The sequence below is a fragment of the Mastomys coucha genome, unplaced genomic scaffold (assembly GCF_008632895.1).
Source record: "Mastomys coucha isolate ucsf_1 unplaced genomic scaffold, UCSF_Mcou_1 pScaffold23, whole genome shotgun sequence".
Lineage (NCBI taxonomy): Eukaryota > Metazoa > Chordata > Mammalia > Rodentia > Muridae > Mastomys > Mastomys coucha.
The window spans coordinates 47,578,137-47,604,444 of NW_022196906.1; the positions used below are offsets into that span (position 1 = coordinate 47,578,137).

A 26,308-nucleotide genomic window follows, 5' to 3' on the forward strand; every position below is an offset into this window, starting at 1 on the left:
TTTTTGCAGTCCCAGTGTGTGGCTCCTCTGAGTAGTAACAGGGGTGGGGTGAGGAAGCAGCGAGGGCCTCTTGCCCTTCTCAGGTGTCTGTGGCGTGTGGCTTCACTCTCTCCTCCATGTACCTTAAGTTCATCCTCTAGTTGGAATATTTGTTTTTCCCCAGCTCTTCGGGTATCTTGTGCTAAGAGTTTTTTATATCACTTCCCTGGACCCAGCCCAGCATAAGCAGCATGGTGTGGCTGGATATACCAACTGGCTTCTTTATGGAGAAAAGCCCATCTAATCTACTCCTGTGTCTACTTCATATGGCTCTTTCCCTTTTTTCTCCATTGGTGATTTTATTACTTTGACTTTATTCCATCCAAACTCCAGGTCTCACAAACACCACCTCTAATTCATCATAGCCCCTTTCCCCAAGGTGCCTTATTTTGTTCTTTTGTTTTTTGAGACAGGATTTCTCTGTCCTGGAACTTGCTCTGTAGACCAGGCTGGCAGTTAGTAAACAAAAATCCTCGTGCCTCTGTTTCAATGCCACACTGTCAGGCAGTCAGCCCAGGTGCTTTCTTAAATAGCTATCTTGATCTAAGTACAGTTGAATTCCCTTCTCAGTTTCTTTGACATTTGTAGATTCTGCCAGCCACAGGTAGAAATTTTCTAAAGAGTTAAAAAATTACATTTGTGCCAAATACCTTTCTCATCATTTTTCTGTGAACAGTACATTGTCAGCTATTAACATGGTATTTGTATTGTATCATATGACTAACTTAGATGTTATTAAGGGATATGTCTCTGTTATATGTACAACTCTGTTTTTCTGTAAGGAACCTGGTCGTGTGCATGCATTATCCATGGGATCTATTCATTCAAAAACACTGTTAGAGAGTTGGTGCACTAAGCACCATCTGGAGCATTAGAAGTTGTGGCCCTGAAGGTTGAATTCATGTTTGCCTGCAATTAAAGCAAATCATTGGGTCTGTATCTAGATGTCCTCTATAGAGTGGGTGAGTCTATGTTGTAAAACAATTTACGTATTAAAAAAAAAGTATATGGGAGAGTTTTGTTTGCAGATAAGCTGATTTACTCATTGTAATATCATCTGACTCATTCTCTTTCAGAAGAATATATTCTTTCACAAAGAATTAACTTATAATTTCTAATGAATTAATTTATAATTCCAGGAAGACAGGTAAATAATTTGACAAACTTGTCCAGTCTTTCAGAAGCGTGTCATACGCAAAGGTGAGCATAAAATATGTTAAATCATAAGTTATTAAAATGCTTAAATGTCTGATTTGGGAGGATTGCTAAAAAATGAAATGTTTTATTTTCGTTTCGGTAGAACTGAAGTGTCTGATAAGAATATAGCCACTGAACTTGGGAAAAAAATAGAAGACACCACGATTCCCCTCTCAGGAGAGAGGCTAGCTCCTGCCAGCAAGCCATTTGAAAGTCATAGGCGGGTGCTTTGCTTCGATAGTACTGTTTCTTCTGTGGCAAATACACAGGGAGCGCTGTATAAGATGACTTCCCAAAACAAAGAGAAGAAGGAAACACCCTTTCCTCATCTTGACTCACCCATTCTCTCCTCCACCTTAAAAACATCTCCTAATAATGCCATCAAAAGAGAGAGAGAGAAAACTGTGCCCAAGATTTTATCTAAATCAGAAACTGCCTCTAGTCGACACACTACTGTGAAAGAAGTTCAGTCTGAAAAGAAAGTTTCCCCCACAGAAATGGCCCTTGAATCTTTCCATAAAGCAACAGCTAACAAGGAGAATGAATTGTGCAGTGATGGGGAAAGGCCGAAGAATCCAGACACCTCCAAACTACCTGGCGGGCAGCAGAATGGGAGCTTGAGGAATGAAAAAGCCATAGCCTCACTTCAGGAATTGACCAAAAAGCAAGCCACACCCTCTAACAATAAAACCACCACTTCTGTAGGTGGGTCTTCGAAGGACCAAAAACAAGAGCAGAGTAAATCTCCCAGTTCTTTAATTGGGGTAGAAATACTGCAGGATGTTCCATTGCACAGCCCAGTAAATAGGATTGCCGATACTGACTTGCCAGTACCCCGGACACCTGGCTCAGGAGCAGGGGAAAAGCATAAAGAAGAAGCTAGTGACAGTATGAAGGCCCCTGCTAGTAGACGCTGTGGTGGTGAAGAAGGCAATGTACCCAGAGTAATGATCCCTCCTGTCACTGCAGACTTGCCTGCCTGCAGCCCAGCCAGTGAAACAGGCAGTGAAAACAGTGTGAGCATGGCTGCCCACACGCTCATGATCCTCTCTAGAGCAGCAATTGCTAGGACTACAGCAACTCCTCTAAAAGACAACATGCAGCAATTTAGAACATCTTCAAGGAGCACTACGAAGAAACGGAAAATTGAGGAATTAGATGAGTGTGAGAGAAACTCCCGCACTTCTGGTAAAAATCTTGCAAATTCGTCAGTACCAATGAAAAAGAAGAAAATCAAGGCAAGTTTGAAAGTTTTCATTTCATTTCCACTCCTGTCCCTTCCTTCAGTGTTTAGAGAGTTCAGTAGTGTTTGCTGCAGCTACATGAATAAATATATCCCCAAAACTATACACTTAGTAGTGTTTCCTAGTCCCAGTGATACAAGTTGTCTATAAGTATCATCCTTAGGAGAAGTCAATGTTTCTGTCAAGGTATCACCGGGATTTTTCATGCAAATACAGAAAGTGTGAAAGCCTGGGAAACTACCATTACATGAATTACCAAGTAAAACACCGCATGCTCTCCATTCCTTCCATAGTCTATAGATGGTTAACCTAGCAGAGGAGCAGAAAAACTCATGTCCTTGTTTTTTCCTTTAACCATGATTGTCTATACTAAGGCAGTATAAGGATGATAGCATTGATAAATAAAATGCATTTAAAATTTGTTTTACCAAATAGATGAAATAAATAGAAAGTATGTGAATGCTGTAGAGGAGAAAGTATAGTAAGTTAGAGAAGTGGCATTTAGGTTTGTTGTCCTGCAAGCCTGAGTTTGAATTCTATATCAAGTGTGTGTCATTCCTGTGCCTGCCTGTTTATGTCTAGTCTCTGGTCTCTTCCTCTGTGCCTCATCATTTGACCTAAAATCATCTCACCCTATGGTTTTGTAGTCTGTTTTAGACTAATAATTTAAAAAGCATCTCCTCTATCTTAATGTTGGAGCTTGGTGAGTGAGAAGTATTCTTTAGCAAAGGGGTCAGCTGGTAAAGGTGCTTGTCTTCAAGGCTGATCACCATAGAGTTCAATCCTGAGAACCATGTAGAAGCAAAACCAGTCCCAACAGCGGTCCTTTGACTTACACGCAATCGTTCATGCACGCACACATGCATGCGCACGCGCACACACACAATAAATGAGTGTAGTAAAACAGCATCTGTTGGTAATGCTTTGTAAAAGTTTGTGATTTGAGAAAAATGACCATCTTAAAAGAAGCATGTCTCTCGTCTCAACATACATATATATATACTCTAGATTTGTTTTTTGCCTTTTGCCCTAAACTAACATTGAATTGGGTTAGTAAAACCTGTCTGTCTTTCCCTATAGAAATAAATTCTAACAAACTCAAAAATGATGCAATTTTAGTAATAAAGAGCCTAGTATAGTATTTTAGGTGATTTGCTAAGAAAATTATCTGGCCTAGAGTTTATTGTTTTTCCTTCTCTTCTTATTTGTTTGTTTTGTTTTGACAGAAAAAGAAGCTACCTAGTTCATTTCCAGCAGGAATGGATGTGGACAAATTCTTGCTCTCATTGCATTATGATGAGTGAACACCCTGACATAGAGACCAGTAGCTATTTAAAACTAGTGCCCTTCAAACTGCGCATAGGAAATGGGATGGAGACAGACTGTGAACATGACCTGCACTTTGACTGTACTAAGGTTTCACTTTATATCTAAGTCATGCTGTTTCTGAAGCAGCTTCCTAGTTTGTAAATAGATTTTCATGGAATATTTGTATTTTAGAAAAAAGAACATACGCAGAAATGTAAGTAAACCCAACCTGCATAACTGTACAGCTTTGACACTGTATATTGTATACATGTGTATATTGTGTAAAAATAGAGCTTAAATCAACCTAATATTCCCACACTGTCTTGACTTCCTGTGATACCCGAGGCTTATTCTTCTGGAGTAGTTTCTCATCTCCTTTGGAGGAAGATGATAATTATTCTTATAAATTACCTTCAGCCAATATTAGATAAGCCACTAAGTAAAAAATAATAATGATAACCACCTCAACTGGTTAGTAAAATATCTAATCAGAAAACAACAGTTTGATGATTTCCCCCCTAGAGTCAATATTTTATCACCCTTCATAAATTTCAGTAAAAACTATATTTCTGAAGTTTTATACTTTATTCTGATCATCTATTCTCTTTGTTTTAAAGAGATCTTTATAAACCATTTATTAAGTGTTCTGATATTTCACTTACAACTTTTTGAAATCTTTTACAGAACATTAAGTGGTTAGACTATTGAGCCATAAAAATTTGAGTTATGTAATAGTCAAGATTTCTTGATTATACGTAAACTTTCCCTAAGCACTGGGGAAACAAAGAATTGCACTAATTCATAGACTTTTTCACATACTAGTGACCAATGCACATTTAATTTAAATCTTGTATGTAAAAGCTTATATGGAGGATTGTCTTCTGGTGTCTTTGAAAGTCATGTCCATCATAAGATGTAAAAATGCAAATCATAGTTATATTGTAATTTAGTTTACCCTAAAATGGGATGTGTAAATAACTGTGTTTATACATAACCTATAGAACCTTGTGTTCTTTAAAGTGTTATAAATAGTTACTCTCAAAAGGTCCTTAGGGGAGTGAGAGGTGCCTTCTCTGTGTTGGACTGACTCATAAACAACAGTCAAGTTGAAAAGCTGGCTTAAACTTTAAAGGAATGACAGAAATTATCATTAATACTTGACCGATTGTGCCTAGATATTGAAGTGTTTTCTTAAGTTCTTAACTGTTTAAATATCAGCATATTAGGATTTTTTTTCTACGGGTGTATATTTTATTAAAAAGTCACTTTCTTCAATCATTTTTTGTACTGGGCCTTTAAGAAATAAATCCATCCTACTGTAACAACAACAAAAACGTCTTCAAGATATAAATTATGTCTTTTTAATTGCTAGATTTTACTGTACAAATTTTATATTTTGAGAAATTTTATATGACTGATCTTTATTCCTAAGGAACTAATTAAGCATACAGCTAATGTTTACGTAACTCATTTTGGGTCTCTTCTACAGTTAGGTTTGAATAAATATATTTTCATTAACGTTACCAGTTTGGATTTATATTGACAGCCCTATTTAGAAGTTTTTGGTTAAATTTCTTTGTAGCTTAGTTAATTCTCTGTTTTTTCAGGAATTCATATAATTCAGGAAATTACAGACTTTCTTATGTAACTCATATCTATGTGCTGCATAATGAGAATTCATATATAAATTAACTCATGCTTTTTTCTATAGCTGTATGTGTGTTTTAGTCAGTGTCTTTCCTGTAGGTCAAGCTGGCTTTGAATTTATTACATAGTCCAATGACCTTGAATTCCTGGTCCTCCTCATCTACCTCCTCTGTATTGCAGGCATACACCACACACAGAGCTTCTTCAGGATTCTTGTCGTGTTGTTTGTCTTGTTTTGTTTTTTTGAGACAGGGTCGCTATGTAGTCCTTGTTGACCTATGTAGACTAGCATCAAACTCACAGAGATGCTCCTGCTTCTGCCTTCCAGGTGCTAGGGGTTAAAGGTGTGCATTACCTCTCCTGGCTTTCAAGATTCCTAGTGAATTAGCCTGAAACCACTAGATAGTCCAAAGATAGTTTGAGCGTGTGTGTGCGCGCACACACACACACACACACACACACACAAGAATATCAGGTATTTTTATTTTTCTCTGTCATTTCCCCTTAGGACAAGGGTTTTGCTGGCTGGCCAGCAAGTTCCAGCTCTCCTCCTGAGTTTGTTTACCACATCTGAAGCAAGGGTACCAGCTTTTACATGGGTCCTTGAAATCCAAATTCAGATCTTCATCTGCTCTGTCTTCAGTTTACAGGTTTAGTTGTTTGGGGTTTTGTTTTTTTGTTGTTGTTTTGGGTTTTTGGTTTGGTTTGGTTTGGTTTGGCTTTTGGTGGTGGTGGTGCTGGTGGTTTCTTCAGGATAGGGTTTCTGTGTAACCCTGCCTGTCCTAAAACAGATTCACCAGTTTCAGCCTCCCCAGTACTGGGAATAAAAATATGTGCCACCACACCCAGCTACCACAATTTTTTTAAATAAACTTAACTCTCATGTGCTCATGTGTATTTAATCTTACTGTGATTCACAATCTTTTATAATTCTAATATCCAAAAACTTCTGACAACCAATTCTTTGTTCTCCAACTTAATATTAAAGCTCATTTCATGGCAAAATATTGTTCAAGACTGTGAGGCCTCTTACAGTCCTTTATTTCATTTAGCATATAGCATTTAACTTAGTTTGTATGCTGTTTTGTGATATATGATACATATATTGTGTTACTTTTTAGAAACAAAATGTTCTGAATTATGAAATACATTTGGCCCGAAAAGTTGAGAGTGAAGAATTTCACACTCGACGTCTACCCGCATATGTATGAACTAGTTGACTTTGTGCATAGATTGTATTCATTGGTTGCATCATAACTCTAGCTGTTAGTATTCATGATCTTTCAAGTATGCCTGTTAATACTTCTTTATTCAGAATTAACGCTATTTCAAACTAAACTTCTATTGAAAAAAATTTTTGAAATATGTTAAGGTTATAGTTTAATTGATACTAAATAGCAAATGGAGGTCAAGATGGGGGCACAAGCCTGTAATCCCAGCACTCAAGAGGTTGAGGCAGGAGCATTGCCATGAGCAAATGATAAAAATGATGAGGTAAGTATCAGTAAAGTTCTTTTGGGTTTGATTTGGTTTGGGGTGTTTGAGAATGAATCTAAGTAAGTCTGGCTGGCCTGTAGCTCACTGTAGACCAGGCTGGCTTGAAGTCCATAGGGTGTGCTACCAAGTCTGGCACTCGATAAAGCTTTGTGTGTCTCACTATCCTCAGGATTTCTTGCCAAGCTGATTTTAGAGAACTCTGCATTCCATAGCCAGTTCGAATTGTTCTTGGAACTATGTAGAAATGTTATTTTTTAATTAATGTGAATTTCTGCTCTGACTGTCTGAAACACCTTGGCTCTGATTTGACATGTTATGAATTGCAGTGTTTTACTGACATATAGTTTTCTGCTCTTGTGGAAACACCTTGTTTCAATTATACGGGGAGAGACATAATATTTTTCATTCCCCAGTCTATAGGTATCAAACTGATACCCAATGTAAACTTTTTATAGTCATATACAGTGTATAAACGAAAAACGCATCAAGTCGTTTCAAGGGATCTCCTCAAACTACAGATTGTCCAGATCAAGACTTTCAAAACTCTAAAACCTATATCCTTCCTAATGACCCCCAGCCAAAAGGGTCACCTCTGCCCTGGTCCCTAGAATCATGGACTGAGCTGCTTGTATTTTTTTTTAATTTATTTATTTATTTTATGTATATGAGTACACACTGTAGCTGTACAGATAGTTGTGAGCCTTCATCTGGTTGTTGGCAATTGACTTAGGACTCTGCTTGCTCCGGTCCAAAGATTTATTATTACAAATAAGAACACTGTAGCTGTCTTCAGACACACCAGAAGAGGGCATCAGATCTCATTATGGATGGTTGTGAGCCACCATGTGGTTGCTGGGATTTGAACTCAGAACCTTCGGAAGAAGCAGTCTGTGCTCTTACCCGCTGAGCCATCTCACCAGCCCCAAGCTTCTTGTATTAATTGTAAGTTTACTAGTGTGGCATAGTCATTGTGGGCGTTACTCATGTTTTATTCAATCTTCCTCAATACTGTGTATGTATTCATTCTGATTTTTAAACATTGAATCTAGTTTTGCAAATATTTTATGTTCGAATCATGTCTAATCTGGGGCTGTGGCTATGCTTTTTTATGTTTGGGGAATTGCTACACTTTTCAGTTAGGTATACTGTCATTTTAAAAACAAAAATCCCAGCTGTTCGATCTGACTCAGGAGCCAGGTCCTGAGCTGAAAACCCAGTAGTTCAGAGAGGCAGAGAAAGCACCCAGCTGACCTTCCTATTCCACCAATGTCCCAGAAGGACAAAGCTCTTTCTCCCTCCCCACGGTGTCTTAAAAACCCTTCAACTCATAGGCTGTTCCCACCCCTTTCTGTTTACTTGTTGTGTTCACTCTGTCTGCTGGTTGCTTGTTCTACCTCTTCACCTATGGTTGACTTTATTGAACTCTTGGATTAAAGGTGAGTGCTAGGGCTGAGCCACACCACAAGAAGGTAAATAACACGATCTTGGGGTTCAGCGTGTGATCAAATATCCTGCAACAGTATACTCTTTACACATCCAGTGGTATTGCTGGGTCACGGTGTTGTTTATTTCCAAACATGTTTAAATTGTCCTGAGTGATTGTGGTGATTTGCTCGGCAGTCTAGGGTCTTCCCCATTGTCCCCAGAGCTTGGGGTTTTCATGCTCAAAATCATGTCTTTGCTATTGTGAACGATCCATATCTTTTGCCTACCTTTGTAATGAATTGTCTGCCTTCTTAAAAATAATTTTTCAGTGTATCTAGATCTCAGATGTCAATAATTTCTGTATTTCTCTTCAAATTTTTGTTGTTTTATGTCCTATTTTAAGAAATTATCCATCTGGAATTGATGTCCCATGTGGATATCCTATTAACCCAGGACCATTTATTAAAAGACTACATTTCAGGAGCTCAGAGACCTCCAAAAACATGAATCTCAGCAACTTGGGCAAGCTTCAGGCCCTAAATCTGCCTCAACTGACCTGTCATGGTTCCTGCACAAGTCCATATCACAGATTTCCTCACCTGGTTGTGCTAGTCACTCTTGGTCTTTTCCAGCCAGTGGATACCTGGGTCTTGTAGTTCTGTCGGCTTCTGTGGGCAACACCAGTTCCACTTTGCTAACACACGTGGCCTATTCTACCTGATGTCAAACAGCAGGCTGCACTGAACTATGAAAGAGCCTGGAACAGTCCAGGTATCCAGGGAGATAATGCACTGAGGTTGATTCCAGGATGGATATGGAAGGCCGAACACATGTGCACTGGCCATGCTTGCACAACTTAAAAGGGGACTGCAGTGTTCTTAGGACATTGTTGCTATAGACATTCTAATCCTATGAACCCCTGTGGTCGCTGGCCTTTGAGAGTAGGGTTCTGTTTACTTCCTATTTGAAGGAGTTAGTGATAATACTATAAAGTGTGAGTTACTGGTAACAACTAGCTGTACATTCGGGAACGTTTTGCCTGGCTTGGATAAGAAACTTACATGGAGACAAAGTATGCATTGCACACCCAGTAAGAATCTAGTCTCTCTTGCACACTTTCCTTCTAGTTCTGACTGGCAGAACTTTTTGAGGCAAGGAGCAGGGAAGGTTCTTGATGTATAGCAATAAAATGAGAGGTCAGCCTGATCCTTACTGAAATGGGAAATGCTGCCTAAGGGCTCTTTGATCCCACTCTGTCTTGTTTGTCACTGGCGCACATCTGTTAGGAATCTTAAAGATAAATCCAAGACTTGCATTGCTGACCTGAAAAGCCAGGACCATCTCTGCCTGATCTCTAGCTACCCTTCAAAGGGGACAGAGCAAAAAATGGTAAGAGCAGTAGTAGAGTCAAACCCATATTTGAAGAGCGGTGCCTCTAGTATTGTTCCCATGTTGGCCGTTGCTCTTGTGTGAACTAACCAGGGAGTGTCAAGAAAGAGCCCTTTTGGAAGCTTCTTGTATCCACAAGTTTGTTAGGCAAGGCTGGTCCCAATCATTGCAACGTGACTTGGCAAGAACTGAGGTAAGGGTAAGTTGTGTGTCTTATGTCAATACCTTTTTCATTTTTATTCTTAATCATGTGTATCTGAGTATGGTTTTGTGTACATGTCCAAATGAGGCCATTAGTTCCCAGACAGCTGGGAGCCACCCATTATGGGTGCTGGAAACTGAACTTGGGTCCTTGGAAGAACAGTGTACAAAACTTGTTTTAAGGAAATGAGCCAGAACCATTTCTCCAGCATCATTCTCATTTTGAAATATTTTCTTTTACTGAACTCTAATAACCAAGATTGGTTGGCCTGCAAACTCCAGGATCCACCTGCCTAGCCATTTTGCATCTCCTGCCCTGTGCTAGGGTTAGACACATATGCCAATCTCAGCTTTTATGTGGATGCTAGAAATCTGAGATCATGTCCTCATGCTTATGTGACAGGCACTTAGTAAAGTGGAGCCCCCCAAATTTAGATCTGACTTGCATTTCTCTAATGGCTAAGGATAGTGAACATTTTCATATTTACAAACCATTTCCACTTCTTAAGAAGTGTTTGCTCACCTGCACAAATTGGTTTATTTGGTGTGAGTTTCCCCCTTTGGTTACTAATTTTTTTGTTCTTTATCATGAATATTAATAGTCTGTCAGATGAATAGTGAGTATTTCATTCTGTAGACTGCCTTTCCATTCTATTAACTTTACTGTGTTGAACTTTGAATTTTGTGCAATCCCCATTTCTTAGTTCTTGCTCAGCTTTCCTGGGCTGCTGGAATCCTAGTCAGTACTTGTTTCTGTTCCTGTATTGAGAATTATCTTCTCTTGTTTTCCTGTAGTGGTTTCGTCATAAATTAATGTCTTTGATCCATTTTAAAACTGGTTTTTGTGCAAGGTGAATATAAAAGTAATTTAGGGGATTGCTTATTTCCCTTTTGCTCCCAAATAACTGCAGGGCATTTCTGTGCCAGCACTAGCCCGTTTTAGTTCCTAAATAAATGACACAGAGACATGGTATTCTTATTAACAAGCTGCATACACTATGCTGAGCAGGTTCTGAGCTATTCTAACCCTCTAAGGCTGCCTGTTTCTCAGCCATGTGGTCCTTTACCTTCAGTCTGAGTCTTGTCCTTGCTCCCTCTAGTCCACGTATGTTCTCATGGCTGCCCTTTCCTCATGGCCTTGTGAACCTTCCTGGACCATCCACATGTGTAATTTTAGTTTTTTCAAAACCTATTTTTAATGATTGTTCTTGAATGCTTTAACCTCCCTTTTAGCCCACCACCTACTAGAGGTGGTGGTAAAGAAAGGATATGGGGGTGGAGGTGGACCTGTTTAGAAAGGTTCTTTGGAGCAAGTCATCAGCAGTTCAGTTCAGGTTAGCAGCGGCAGCTTGATCCACTCAGAAGACACTTCACAAATACACCAGCAGTCAAGTTCCATAGAGTTGGGTTAGCAAACACGAATCAGCAGCAATGGCATTACCTAGCAGACAGCTAGGCCTCATCTTCAGCTCAAGTCAGCAGGAGGGACCCAGAGGGATGCCAGAAGTTTTTTGCTTCTCCCGGGAAAGCAAAGATGAGTGAAGACTCTAGACCCACAAGCGTTGCACAGCTTGGTCTGTAAGCAAGCCCAGCCAAACTTCATCACTGGACCTCCAAACATCAGCGAGTCCTCCACGCCTCTTGTCTCAGCACGAGCATCTGTCTCAGCTGACATCACTTTGCCAATCAGCCTGAGTCCACTGAAGTGGCAAGAAACTGCAGCACACCACCAGAAGTTTTTTGGCGTGTTTCTCTCTATGGAGTCTCAACAAATGCAGCTCAACTATGTAATGTAAGGCCGACTGATGCATCTTGTTAGCAAAGAATCCATCACATGTCCTTTCACATGGTTGCTTTAGCAAAACATCCTTTCACCTGTGTCCACTTCAGCTAAGCATTCCTTCATGTGTTTGCTGCAGCAAAACACCAACCAACCAACTTTCCAAAGAACCATTAAGCTTCCACTTTACTCTGGCCTCTCCACACTTTCTTCTCGTGGTTCTTTTTCTCTTCCCCTCTCTATCTCATTCTGGGATCCTCTTGACTAGGACTGGAAGTCCTACCCTATTCTCTCTTACCCAGCTAATTGACTGATTAGATATTAACTAATCATAAGTGGTAGAAAACAATTTTTACATAAGAGACCAGAGATGTTTGACTATGCCATCTTCTGGACTGCAACCATGTGTCTGGGCATAGCAATCATCTGAACATACAGTGCACAAAACCATTCCCCAACAGGTGAATACAGAGTTCAATTTCATTCTTTTGTGTGAAGACATCCAGTTTTTCTGGCATCATTTGTTCTGGAGGCTTTTCAACAGCTGCTGAGAATCAGCCATAGCTGTGGACTTATATCTGGGTTCTGTATTCTGAAGTTTTGTTCCTAAATCCCTCCCTTGGATGTTATCTACTGATGAGTGGCAATAAACTCAGATAATACTGTTCAGTTTTGTTTAGTGAATGAACAAAATAAAGAGGAAAAGAAAGAACATGACTCCTCCCTAGGTGTGGTGGAGGAGAAACTTCCTTATAGATAGGAGAGCATAGCTAGAGTTACAGCTGGGAGAGTCCAGCACAGACATGATCAGACTAAGCTGAGCAATGTTAGGGGATGGGGATAGAAGGGAGGGGAACCAGGTGAAGCAGCCAGGAGACTAAAGGCGGGCAACCAAAGTGTCTGGATTATATAGAGAAGAGCCTCTGGGGGAAGATATGCCAGCCATACTCCTGTAACAGGTTGGGACTGGGATGCTGGGGAAACCAAGAGGCCAGGTCTGCTTTGGTATGTTAAAAGGGCATCTCAGCCATTTATTCGAAATTTGAAACTTCACATTCAGAATTATGAAGTTGAGCATATCAACATTCATAATGTATATACTTTCAATCCTTTCTTCTTTCCCTCCTTTCTTCCTCTACTCCACCTCCCTCCCTGTATGTTTCTGTAGTGCAGGGATAGAACCCAGGGATTTAGGTCTTCTGAGCCAACACTACCAGCTGAGCTACATTCCCAGTCCTCTTATGTCTTCTTGGTGGATTGTTCCCTTCATTAATATGTACTGACATTCTTTGTCTTATCTGACAAGCTGTCTTGAAATCTAGCCTTTATCATTGATGTATAAAGCTACACCTACTTGCTTTCAGCTTCTACTTGAGAACATATGGTTTCCCATTTTGCCTTTTAGTCTATGAGTCTTTGCCAAAGAGGTCTCTTGTAAGACAATACTTTGTTGGTCTTTTTCAAGACAGCAATTTTTTCTCTGTAGTCCTTGCTATCTTGGAACTCCTGTAGAACAGGCTGGATATATAGACTCAGATCCTCCTGCCTCTTCCTCCCAAGTGCTGGGATTTAAAGGCATGCACACCCAGTGGATCATGTTTTTGAGATAGTATTTTTAAATTTTATGTTGAGCCCATTAAAAGTTTGGGCTGAGGCTATCTTCTCATTACAATAATTCTGTTGATTCTTTGGCTGGCCTGAATACTATGTTTTCTTCCTTACTCATTCTACTCTGCTGGTTTACTGAGTTGGGCATGGTCTTGTCTCTCTCCTGGTTCTCAGTTCCTCTCATGGGATTTATTCTTTGTTGTGCTCTAGGGTCTGTGACTGTTTCCTCCTGCTCTGTTTGTAGAACTCCTTTAAAGAGTGTCTGTGACGGTTCAGTGGACATGGATTGGCTGTTTCTTCCTGCTGTTGGCAGGACTCCTTTAGAGAACGTCTGTGATGGTTTGGTGGACATGGATCGCTATAACTTGTGCTCACTTGGAAGATTTCACCATCTTTTTTTTAAATTTTCATTTACATTTATTTACATTCACATACCTTTATTTGAAACCAATTTTAACTGTCCAAGGATTAAAGTTCAAAACCAAAACAGAAAACATAGGCAGCCACAGTGTTCATCCTAATGGCAGAATAAAAGTACATGGATATTAGATTATTTTGGGGCTTACGAAAGTCAAGGAGCTTTGTTCTGCTGTTGTGATGGTGATTGGTGGCCTTCCTGAAGGAACCCATCTACATCTATGATATTCTCATTTCTTTGGTGTATTTAGATGTAAAAATGCTGGAATTTTTACTCTACCTTCATCAGGAGGGAACTCTAGTTACAAGTTACCTCCAAGGATGGCTTTCTCTACCAGCAGCAAGTAAGGTAGGAAAGCATAATATTTCATTTCTCTGGTTTCTGTGTGAAATACAGTGCACAAGTCCCCCCTGGCTGTGTGTCACCCAGTGTGGGTCCTGGGAACCAAATGTCCTCTGCAAGAGCAATAGATGCTCTTTTGTTTGTTTGTTTGTTTGTTTCCAGAGTTTCTACTTCTATGTGTGCTCTTGGCTGTCATGGACCTAGCTCTGTGAACTAGGCTAGCTTAAACCCAGAAGGGTAGACTTGCCTGTCTCCAAGAGCTGGGATCAAAGCCATGCACCACCCAACTAGCAAACGCTCTTAACTGTTGAGCCATGCCTCTAGTTCCTACATTGGGATTTCAAATAATAGAGTAACAGACTGTTTAAGTTTACCAAAAAATTTAAAGAAGAAATTTTTATTTGTAATTTCAATGGGTTTTTTGGATATGATTTTAAAATTTTTAATAGAAAATAATAAAAAATGAAATAGCTTATGCTAAATATAACTTGCCCCGAGAGAGTCACATTCACTTCAGCAGGTCACATGGGACTGTCTCCTAAAACAAGTTGCCTACAGCTTCTCAATCAGCACGGCGGATGCACCTCCTCCTCCATTGCAAATACTAGCCAAACCGAATTCTCCTTGCTTCAAGGCATGAGCCAAGTGAACGACAATCCGGGCTCCAGACATCCTAGGATTAAGAAAGCATTTGGTTCTTTAATCAAGAACAGAATTTAGGACTAACCAGAAAAGTTTCTATTCCAAATTAACTCCCTGAAAATCCAGTACTTGTGGGTAATACTTTTAAATCTAGACAATGAATTTCAGGAAGAGGGTTACAGCCCTTATAAAAACCTGAGCTTTAACTTTTTATTTTTAAAGATTTATTTATTATATGTAAGTACACTGTAGCTGTCTTCAAACACTTTTTCTTCTCTGTCTGACCCCACTCGCTCTGGCCGTGCTCACTCAAGCTTTAGCTTCTTTTGTTGTTGTTGTTGTTGTTTGGAGATGGGGTCGTGACATAATAGTATGTGCTGGTTGCCATGAACTTGTCAGCCTCCTGCCTTAGTTTTAGGAGTCCTGGGATTTCTGGCTTTCAGCATCACTCCAAACTAGTCACCCTTCTTGGTAAGTTTTAAATACCTGAGAGGCCTTTTTTTTTTATTTATTTATTATTATAAATGACTACACTGTAAGCTAACAATTTTATATCAACTTGACATAATCTATAATCATCTGAGAGGAAGTAGCCTCAATTGAGAAAATGTCTCCATAAGGTCAGGCTGTATAAAAGCCTGTAGGACACTTTCTTAGTTACTGATGTGGGCAGTCCCAGCCCATTGTGGGTGATGCCATCCCTAACTAAGCTGGTGGTCCTGAGTTCTATAGAAAGCAGCTGCAAGCCAGTGAGCAGCACCTCTCTGGCCTCTTCATCAGTTCCTGCCTCCAAGTTCCTGCCCTGCTGGAGTTCCTGACCTCAATTCCTTCAGCGATAGACTACCATGTGAAAATATAGCCCAAATAAACCCTTTTCTTTTCCTCTCAAATTTGCTTTTGCTCATGGTGTTTCATCATAGCAGTAGAAGCCGTACAGTAGTTAGGTTTCAAGCCACAGATGTGTTACCTCTGTGTTTACTGCTGGATATTATCTCAGAAATAGTGTTTATCTTAAAGATGGACAGAAAGGAAAATTTCTATCAAAGAACAACAGGAGTGCTGGTGAAGCAGCTTATAGCAATGCTGAGGCAGCTATTAGCCTGGCTCACCTTGCTTGTTAGGGTACTCACCCAATTGGATGGCCCAGAGAAACAGCTCCTCCGTGGATATTTACTTTTTGGGGGTCAACCTCCAGCATTTTAATGTTGGCTAGTACAACCACACTGAATGCTTCATTTACTTCCCACATGGCAATGTCTTCCTTTTTTAGTCCTGCATATTTAAGAACCTAAAAATAAAATTCAGGATGATTATCCAGATATTTAGCAATCAAAACTTATTTTCATTATTTTCTGGAGATTTTATAGTTTTGTTTTATATTTCTCCTTTAAAGTAATTACATGCTTAAATAGAAAGGGTTTTTTCTTTTTAAAAGGATTTGTTTTCCAGATTTTGCTTTTCTATATTATAATCAGAATTTTGTTTGTAATTACGTTATAGTGTAATAGTCTCCACAGTGTTCGAAAAGTGCATTCTCTATATGAAAATACACCATGCTATATGTCCTTAAGTTGTAGCTTGATGTGTCCCTAAGGTGGCTGTGTTACTTAGTTCTACGGTCTTGGAGAATTCTGTCTGGTCCTATGAGTCTCCTTGATTTCTTTAGAAAAGCTGTGGGATGATTATTTCAGGCACAAATATCACAGGTCTGCTTGTGAAATCTTTGATCGTATTTGGTTTCACTAAACATGACCATCTTAAAGGGAATCATCCTGTAGTAATGATTAGCCTTATAATAATACCAAAATGTTGCAAAAGTCCTTTTTGTTTAGAAATTTTACCATTAGCTGCTAACCTAGCACATTCACTTTCAAAGGTGTCTGCTCCTATCTGGAGTTATGTCTGATCCTTCTATTCTTACATTTACCTTCTTTAGCTATGTACTATTCTCAGATGTCAACTCTAGTTGGATGGGGTGGAATACACCTCTAATCCTAACACTCAGGAGGCTGAAGTAGGGGGATCTCAAATTCAATACCAGCCCAGAAAACAAGGCAAGAACTTGGCATTCAAAAAAAAAAAAAAAAAGTCAAGTTGAGGCTATCTCTTTAAGCATACATTTGCTGAATACATCTGAGATCCCTGAAGTGTCCTTCTTTTTCTTTGCCTGTGAGTGGCTTCCTACAGACTTGTTGTGTTTACCTTTGGAAGCAAAGACAACAATGTGGGTTCACTGAGTCCATCAATACTCTTTACTGCAAACCATACAGTCCATGGAGAAACCTCTGCAAGCAGCTATTCACTCCGTATCCTAGACCTGGCACCTTTCCTTTACCACTCCACGTGTAAGTACTGTATGTATTTACAAGTGATTCAGCTATCCACTTCTAATCCATTCTAATGAATATGGAGTTTAAGGTTTCCTGTCAGTTACTATTTTCTGAAGTGGAAAAGTTCAATACCAAATCACCTCTGTTTCTGAAAATGAACACTTAAAATGTAGAAACTGCAATCTTGGTGCCAGAAGTTACTATAATGGGTGCACCCCCTCCTTTTGTCTTACCTTAGGTACAGCATATGCAGGTGCAAGTGGAAAATCAATGGGGTCTACAGCAGCATCAGCAAATGCTGCAAAAACAATAACCGTTAACTCCACTACTACCTGTTACCAAGCAGAGACACTTTCCAAAGATGGAATGTGTAAAGAATAAATGTAAGCAATATAAAAGAAATAACAAATGTAACCCAGCCCAGAGTGTGTATGTGTCTGTGAAATGTCATAAGGTAAATGCCCTGACTAAGTGAACACCTCAATTTTGGTTGGCTAAAATGTTACCATGGAAATCAAGCCAGGAGTGTGTGAATGGAGGTGATAAGGCCAAATGCCAGATAAAGTAATGCTGAATGCCTGAGCTGAAAGAGACTTAAAAACCCTGGTCTGGCAACTGCAATTTGCCCAGATCCTGGGGTCCAATGGAGATTCTTCGGGTGGAGACCGGCTCATCCGGAGCCTGCCCACCAACTCTGGACCAAGGTTCCAGCGGAGACCCGAAGCACAGCAGGAAATGTCACGGGCCTTGCCTGCGCAGCCATCAGAGCCAGGCTACAACATATGCCAGACCGGAGGTGAGTGAAGTGAGTGTATGAATAAATGCGATCCCATTTCACTTTCTAGTTGTTTGATGAATAAATACTAGTATAACCTGATTCTCCGAGTCACTGCACTCTCTTTCATCTTTTCTCAGCTCCATCCCTAAACCTGATAGAATGTAATTGAGAAAAGCACCTTGGACCTCCAGAGATAAGAACACACATTCACACAGAATTTTTATTTTAATTAATGACAGAGGCCTGGGCAGTGTTGGCACATGCCTTTAATCCCAGCACTTGGGAGGCAGAATGAGGAGGATCTCTGTGGAAGCCAGCCTGGTCTACAGAGTTCGAGGCTACTAGCTAGGACTGTTACACAGAAAAACAGTCTGAAAGAGAAAGAGAGAAAGAAAGATGGAAAGAGGAAAGAAAGAAAGAAAGAAAGAAAGAAAGAAAGAAAGAAAGAAAGAGAAGGAAGGAAGAAAACAAGAGAAGGAAGAAGGAAAGAGAAAAGGAAAGAAATAAGGAGAGAAGAAAGGAAGGAAGGAAGAGTTAAGCACAATCTTATAATCCTACCTAGGGAAGCTATGGCAAACATAACAAGATCAAAAACAGCCTGGGCTACAAGACTGAGTTCAGGCCAACCTGTTTAGCTGAGTCTCTGTCCCAAAAGGAGAGCTGGAGATAAACCGCGGTGACAGAATACTTGCTTAGCGTATGTGCGCTGGCTAGTTTTATGTCAACTTCACACAAGCTAAAGTCATCTGAGAAGAAGGAACCTCAAGAAAATGCCTTTAGTAAATCGTTGGAGTTCAGGGAGTCCTGAGATAGGATTAGAGGAGCCAGAGGAGTCAACAGACACCACAGGAACATGGCCCACAAAATCAACTAAGCAAGGCCCATAGGGGCTCAGAGACTGAACCTACAATCAGCCTGTAGACATAAGACCTAGGTCCTCTCCTAACTGAGTGGGGTTTTCTCTTGACTATTGTCTTCTTTTGGGACCTTGGTCCTACTGGGTAGTCTCAACTCACCTTGATGCGGGGGCGGGGGGGCAGTCTTATTGTAACATTATGTCATGTAACATTATTTCATATTCCTGGGAAGCCTGCTCTTTTCTGAAGGGAAACAAAAATAGTGGATGGGGGAAAGGAAGGTAAGGGGAGGAACTGGAAGAAAAGAGGAAGGGAAAAACTACAGTGGGGGTATAAGATGTGAAAGAAGAATGACTAAAAATACCTCCGTACTATCAGGCTATGTGGCATGTTCTTAACTTGTGATTTGGTGGAGGTCCTAGCACATTGTGGGCCATCCCTGGTCTGGTGGCCCTGCATTCTATAAGAAAGCAGGCTGAGCAAGCCATAAGGAGCAAACCAATAAGCAACACCACTCCACGACCTCTATGTCAGCTCCTGCCCCAGATCCCTGCCCCATTTGAGTTCCTCTCCTGATGTCCTCTGATGAACTGTGATGTGGCAGCATAAGCTGAATACACCCATTCCTTCTCCAGGTTACTTTGGTCATGGTGTTTCATCTCAGCATCAGTAACCTGAACTAAAACCCTGGATTCTCAATACCAGGGGAAAAAGAGGAAAAACAAGGTGACAACATTTACCTGCAATGCGTGCTAATGGCTTAACATTGAGCCTCTGGGCTGCCTCTGCAGTCATGAGAACCACAGCAGCTGCTCCATCATTCAGTGTGCTGGCATTGGCAGCTGTTACTGTGCCTGAAATCCACAAAAATCAAGTTACACATTCATTTCACTGAGTCCATTCTGCTCTCGCCCACAAATACTCACAGAGCACTGTCTGGGTTATTAAGTGAATAGACGTTTTTTGGTTTTTTTTGTTTTGTTTTTTTTTTTTTTTTTTTTTTTTTTTTTTTTGGTTTTTCGAGACACAGTTTCTCTGTGTAGCCCTGGCTGTCCTGGGACTCACTCTGTGGATGAGACTGGCCTAGAACTCAGAAATCCGCGCCTGCCTCTGCCTCCCAAGTGCTGGGATTAAAGGCATGTGCCACCACTGCCCAGCGTGAATAGACATATTATAGATAGGCTTGGAGGTGATTTCTGCCCTGAGGAAACATGCACAAAGCTACCTCCAAAGTGAGTGTCAAGATTGCAGTGTGGGAGTTTCAAACACATGGTGGCACTGGGTCAATGTTTCTTCTCGGCATCTCTGCATACCCAAACTATAGCACACTCAATGTATTTTTTTTTCCGCAAGCTTTGACAAATGTTTATTACAGTAAAGAAACAGGACACCTCTACATGGCAAATATTTTAGGATCATCTCTAGCCAGGTAGTAAGTACCCTGTTCTAGCAAAGCTCCTGACTACTGACTCATCTGTTATCTACAGGTTTCCTACCACAGAAAGATTTTTAGAAAGTCATTAAAAATGCACTCACACTGTCTGTAGCCTTTATATTTTACTTATATCTTATTTCACTTAGAGCCCACAGCTGTGTGAAATGCCATACATGGCATATGCATTGTTCTATGGATAAACATTTAATATCTTGCTGAGTGGTACTGCATCATTATGTACCAAAACTTCACCTTTGGAGACTCTGCACTCACATCTAGTAACCCAGATAGGGAAGCCATGACAGACCGAAGTATGAATACCACCAAAAGACATAGTGAGGAACCAAAGGTTTTACTGGGGTTACTTACAGGAAGGTGGGTAAGAGATCATGTAGGAGCAGAAATGACTCATAGACAGTCGCATCACCAAAACCCACTACCACATGGGTGATAGCTCACAAAAGCAGGACAACAGGAGCACACTGCAGTGTACAGGGAGCTTAACTGCTTGGAGAATGTCTTTTGCAGGCACCTCAATTAGTCTAAACCTCTTCCAGGCCTGCTCAGCTGGTTTCTGCTCCTTCCAGAGAACCAGTCTGGTTTTACAGTTTGTCCCCTTTGCTTGTCTCAAAGTCATCTTTATAGTACAGCCTCCCTCATCTGAGGGGGACAATGTATTCTTGAAAATTATTCAGAACCACGTATTCTCTACAATCACTTGAGGCTGAATGTCAGTGAACACTAAACCATTAGGCTGTAGACTTTAAATCAGATTTCTAGATTTCTATGTATACAAACTGTCTGTGAAGCTATTTTAATATTCACAGTGGAGACCTTGTAACATTCTACTGAAACTATACTTTTAAAAAAAAAGGGTATCACTATATAATGTTGGCTAAACTGAAACTCACAGAAATCCACCTGCCTCTGCCTCCCAAGAGCTGGAATCAAAGTTGTATATCACCACATCATATCAGCTTAACATGTACTCTTTTGTTTGTTTTGGTGTTTTGTTTTTTTGGCTTTCAAGACAGTTTCTCTGTACAACCTTGGCTGTCCTAGAACACACTCTGTAGACCAGGCTGGCCACAAACTCAGAAATCTTCTTATCTTTGCCTGCCATGTACTAAGATAAAAGTCTGGGCCACCACCACCTGGCAACACATGCTCTTACACTATAAATTTTTATGAGAATGACCAGAAAGATGACTGACAATTTCTATATTGGAAATGAGCAATTCTATCAAGAAAGGATAAACAGCCGGGTGGTGGTGGTACACGCCTTTAATCCCAGCACTTGGGAGGCAGAGGCAGGCAGATTTCTGAGTTCGAGGCCAACCTGGTCTACAGAGTGAGTTCCAGGACAGCCAGGGCTACACAGAGAAACCCTGTCTCGGGGAAAAAAAAAAGGGAAAAAAAAAAAGAAAGAAAGGAAAAACTAATTGCAGAGTATCACAGTTGCACACAGCCAACCTTAAAGAGCTCTTAAAGTTTAAAGTTCCAAACCACTTAGAAATCTAGAGCATATCACTCAGTAAAAGAGTTTTGAGCTTCTAAGGTTGATTCTCCAAGAAACCCTCCCAAAAGGAAATTCAGAACACTGTAGTGGCTATTCCTGGTTGTCAACTTGACTGTACCTGAAATGAACTGCAATCCAGAATTGGAGGGCTCACCTGGCCCTAATCTGGAGGCTGAGACATAACAAGTTTCCGACTTGAATCTTGGCATGGAGATCTTGAGGTGTAGTGGCTATGAATCCCAGAGGATTAAGATAGAGAGATCTATGACTTCAAGATCATCTAGGATTGGAGGTGTGGTGGCATAGTGGCTATGAATCCTAGAAGATTGGGACTGGAAGATCTGCGAGTTCAATCGGGGTCACCTGGGGTTAAGGGTGTGGTAACACCTTTAACCTGGGCCACACTTTTGCTGGAGACCTATATAGGGAAGAAGGAAAGCTTGCTCTTTTTCAATTGCTTGCCTTGTGGGACTGAGCAACTGCTGGATCCTTGGACTTCCATTCATAGCTGCTGCCGACCATTGTTGGGAGTGGATTGTTGGGAGTTGGACTACAGACTGTTAAGTCTGCAATAAATTCCTTACTACATAGAGACTATCATAACTTCTGTGACTCTAAGGAACCCTGACTAATACAAACACAGACTCTTATTTGTTCCAACATTAAAGTTTAACACATGCTAAGCCAGGAACTAAATTCTGGTAAACACAGCCATCAACAGAAGACTCAAGGTACTTATTAACATGTAATTCACAAACTATGGAGAGGGCTGCCTGTGTAAAATAATTCTCCAGCCATGTTACACAGTCTTAATATACTGAGGGTATAAACTGTTAGGCAACTTTAAACATACCTTGGATTTATATTATTTGGTTAATTTTATTTGAATTACAGTATTTTAAAAACATTACGTGACATCTAGATGTTTTCTACAGTACCTTTGTTTAAATTGCTAGGCCAGGGCTAAAGAGAGATAGTTCCACAGGTAAGAGTACTGGCTGCTCTCGGAGGACCAGAGTTGGGTTCCCTGCACCCAGATAGCAGCTCACAATTCCAGTTCCAGGGTTACATGTCATTTTCTGTCCACCATGCATACCAGGAACGAAGTGATACTCAGACATACATGCAGGCCAAATACTCACACAAAAACTGTCAGGCCCAAGAATAAACATTTCATATTAACTCATTTTTTTCCTTATGTCTGATTTCTTCCTACTTACCATTTTCTTTCTGGAACACTGTCTTGAGCTTTGGCACTTTACTAAAGTCAACACGCTTGTATTCTTCATCTTCTTTCACCACCACATCTGGTTTACCTAAAATTAAAAAGTAATCCCGAGTTAAGACACGAACTTGGGCCAGGCAGTAATGGCGCACGCCTTTAATCCCAGCACTTGGGAGGCAGAGGCAGGCAGATTTCTGAGTTTGAGGCCAGCCTGGTCTACAGAGTGAGTTCCAGGACAGCCAGGGCTACACAGAGAAACCCTGTCTCGAAAATCCAAAAAAAAAAAAAAGACTCCAACTGGGGAAGAAACTTACCTCTAACATGCTTTAAGCTGTTCCAAGTAAGTTCATCCTTCTTGCTCTCTCTTTTTTTTCTTTCTTCTTTTTAGACAGGGTCTCTCTATGTATTCCTGGCTGTCTTGGAACTCAATACATAGACTAGGCTTTCCTTGGATGAACAGAGATCCCCCTGCCTCTGCCTCCCTGTGGTTAAAGGCAAGAGTACACACACCCAGTCTTCCCAACCCTCTTCTATGGTCATAGACCTCACAGTGTGTACTCCCAGGGTAGATGCTCAGCCAGTGCTGCATGAACTAGTTATCTATAACCCAGGCACAGTGGCCATTCTGGGAAGCAGCCCAACCTAAGGAATTACTATGTACCATGAATTTATTCCAGTGATGCTGCTGAGGCCTCTTTCTTTGACTCCAAGCACTATAGCACATGTAATGCTATAGGGGGGTGGCATTAATCCTTCATTTCTGGAAGGTAACCCTAATAGTCTTCTAATATAAATCCCTTGTTAAAAAATACTTGTTAGGGTCAGTAAGATGGCTCAGCAGACAGAAGTGCTTGCCGCACAAGCTTAGCAATTTGAGTTCAATCCCCAAAATCCATGTAAAGGTAGGAGGAAAAAGGAAGCAACTGGTTTCACAAAGTTATCCTCTGACCTCCACATCGATGCCATGGAGCACATGTGTGCACATACATGTGCACACTAATAACAAATATATGTAAGCAAGGCTAGATAGACAGCTCAGTGGTAAAGAGCATACACTACTAGTCTTCCAGAGCTTGATCCTCATCACCCATGTCAGGTAACTCACAGCTGCCTGTAACTCCAGCTCCAGGGGATCCAGTACCTCTGGCCTCTTCAGGCACCTGCACTAGTGGGCATATGATCCACACACAAAATAGTAAGAATAAAATATTTTTTTAAATAATTTTAAGGCCAGGTATAGTGGTGTATGCCTTTAATCCTGGCACTAGGGAGGCAGAGGCAGACCAATCTGTGTGAGTTCAAGGACAGCCTTCTCTACAGAGCAAGTTCCTAGACAGCAAGGACTGTTACACAAAGAAACCCTGTCTTAGCTGGGCAGTGGTGGCGCACACCTTTAATCCCAGCACTTGGGAGACAGAGGCAGGCAGATTTCTGAGTTCGAGGCCAGCCTGGTCTACAGAGTGAGTTCCAGGACAGCCAGGGCTACACAGAGAAACCCTGTCTCAAAAACAAAAAAACAAAAAACCAAAAAAACAAAAAACAAAAAACCAAACAAACAAACAAAAAAAGAAACCCTGTCTTGAAAAACCAAGATAAATAAACTAAATATGTAAAATGCATAAGCTACCATACATGTGCTATCAGTCACTTATATGAGAAAGAATTCTAATAACTATTGTTTCTCAATTAAAAACAGTAAGTATACCAGCTTTCTACCAAGCCTGATGACCTGAGTTCAATCCTTGGAACACACAGGTGAAAAAACCAAGTCCTGCAGGTTGTCCTCTGGCTTCCACACATACAACACTGCCTTCACATGCCAAATAAGCACAAAGTAAACAAACAAAAGTTAGAAAAAAAATTCTAGAAGTAGTAAGTTTAGGCACTGTGAACTGGATGAACTGTTACCTCCTCTAACCTGTAACCTCTCCCTTTATTAACTGTAGGCAAAACCAATAGTGTGTTCAGCTCAGATGAACAGAGAAACTATTCATTTAAAATAGAAACATCATGGGCTGGAGAGATGGCTCGGCAGTTAAGAGCACTGGCTGCTTTTCCAGAGGTCCTGAGTTCAATTCCCAGCACCCACATGGCAGGCAGCTCACACCTGTCTGTAACTCCCAGTTCCATCACAGACATGCATGCAGGCAAAACACCAATGCACATGGAATAATATTATTTAAAAAAAAAATAGAGACATCAATCCTACAACACATAGATCTATTAATAGTAAACTCTAAGCAAGAAAAATAAATGACTAAAAATGTGAAGTCTGGGCCGGGCGGTGGTGGTGCATGCCTTTAATCCCAGCACGTGGGAGGCAGAGGCAGGTGGATTTTTAAGTTCGAGGCCAGCCTGGTCTACAGAGTGAGTTCCAGGAGAGCCAGGGATACACAGAGAAACCCTGTCTCGAAAATACAAAGACAAAAACAAACAAAAATGTGAAGTCTGTTTTGGAAACGTCTCTACCTTTCACTGAGATGGTGATGGGAGTAATTTCATTGGCAAACTTCCCCGCATCCCACGCTTCTTTACTTTTGGTATACGAGCTGATAGCGTATGTATCCTGTTCGTTCCGTGAGATATTCAGTTTCTTTGCAGTGTTCTCAGCACAGTTACCCTAAGAAATTTGAAAAAATTATGTTTGCATAACTCAAGGCTTAGGAGTTCAATTCCATGTCTCTACATTCCTTTCCTCCATTCTAGGTAACTCCTCCCTTATGTCTTCAAATGGTTGCAGGAAACAAAATTGCCATTTTAGGAAGAAATACCCCACTTAAGTCTAGGGCAGTTATAGTTAATCCATGCTGAAGAAATGGACATAGTAAAATATTTTTATAAAGTTGACTAAAACATTTATAGAACCCACCATCGAACTCAGTATTTAAAATATATATGTTCTGAAAAGCCAAGGGTTATATATTAAATGGCACTCCCTATTAAAGCAGCATTTGGGGGCAAGAGAGACCTCCGCAACTGAGTGCCCACACTGCTCTTCTAGAGTACCCCAGTTAGATTCTCTGCTCAGGTGCCTCAAACCCACCTAGTCTAGCTCCAGAGGATCTGACACCATGTAAACTTCCATGGGTACCAACACACATCAATGTTTTTTCAAAGTAGTTCTTACCATATGAATTTTATTGTAGACATCAGTCAGCCCATCTTTTACAATCAGGTCTTCAAGTTTTACCCCACCGTATGGTGTTGCTCCTCTGCTCATTACATACGGGACATTGGACATGCTCTCCATCCCTCCTGCCACCATCACATCCTGATCAGCAACACAACAAAACCAGGTGGGCACTGTGATCCATTGCACTCCGCACACACAGCTGTCGGCAACAGTCCATTGCACTCTACACACACAGCTGTGGGCACTGTGATCCATTCCACTCTACACATACAGCTGCCAACAACAGTCCATTCC

The 26,308-nt window shown here is 40.7% G+C and overlaps 2 protein-coding genes across 3 annotated transcripts in view; one reads left to right on the plus strand and one right to left on the minus strand.

Moving 5' to 3' along the window:
* The window catches only part of LOC116073223 (protein NPAT), a 39,235-nt gene extending 33,799 nt beyond the window's left edge, over positions 1–5,436 (plus strand). For both annotated transcript variants that reach the window (XM_031344962.1, XM_031344964.1), the window contains 3 exons: positions 1,179–1,239; positions 1,340–2,474; positions 3,707–5,436. In XM_031344962.1, the coding sequence (XP_031200822.1) occupies positions 1,179–1,239; positions 1,340–2,474; positions 3,707–3,784 (1,274 nt within the window). In that variant the 3' untranslated portion in view covers positions 3,785–5,436. The remainder of the gene's footprint in view (positions 1–1,178; positions 1,240–1,339; positions 2,475–3,706) is intronic.
* Positions 5,437–14,458: 9,022 nt separating this feature from the next.
* Positions 14,459–26,308, minus strand: part of Acat1 (acetyl-CoA acetyltransferase 1) — a 32,127-nt gene continuing 20,277 nt past the window's right edge. Inside the window, exons 6-12 of the mRNA XM_031344049.1 lie at positions 26,009–26,152; positions 25,351–25,501; positions 22,877–22,972; positions 19,443–19,556; positions 17,301–17,365; positions 15,868–16,025; positions 14,459–14,768 (exon numbers count right to left, since the gene is read on the minus strand). Coding sequence (XP_031199909.1) covers positions 14,648–14,768; positions 15,868–16,025; positions 17,301–17,365; positions 19,443–19,556; positions 22,877–22,972; positions 25,351–25,501; positions 26,009–26,152 — 849 coding nt within the window. The 3' untranslated portion in view covers positions 14,459–14,647. The remainder of the gene's footprint in view (positions 14,769–15,867; positions 16,026–17,300; positions 17,366–19,442; positions 19,557–22,876; positions 22,973–25,350; positions 25,502–26,008; positions 26,153–26,308) is intronic.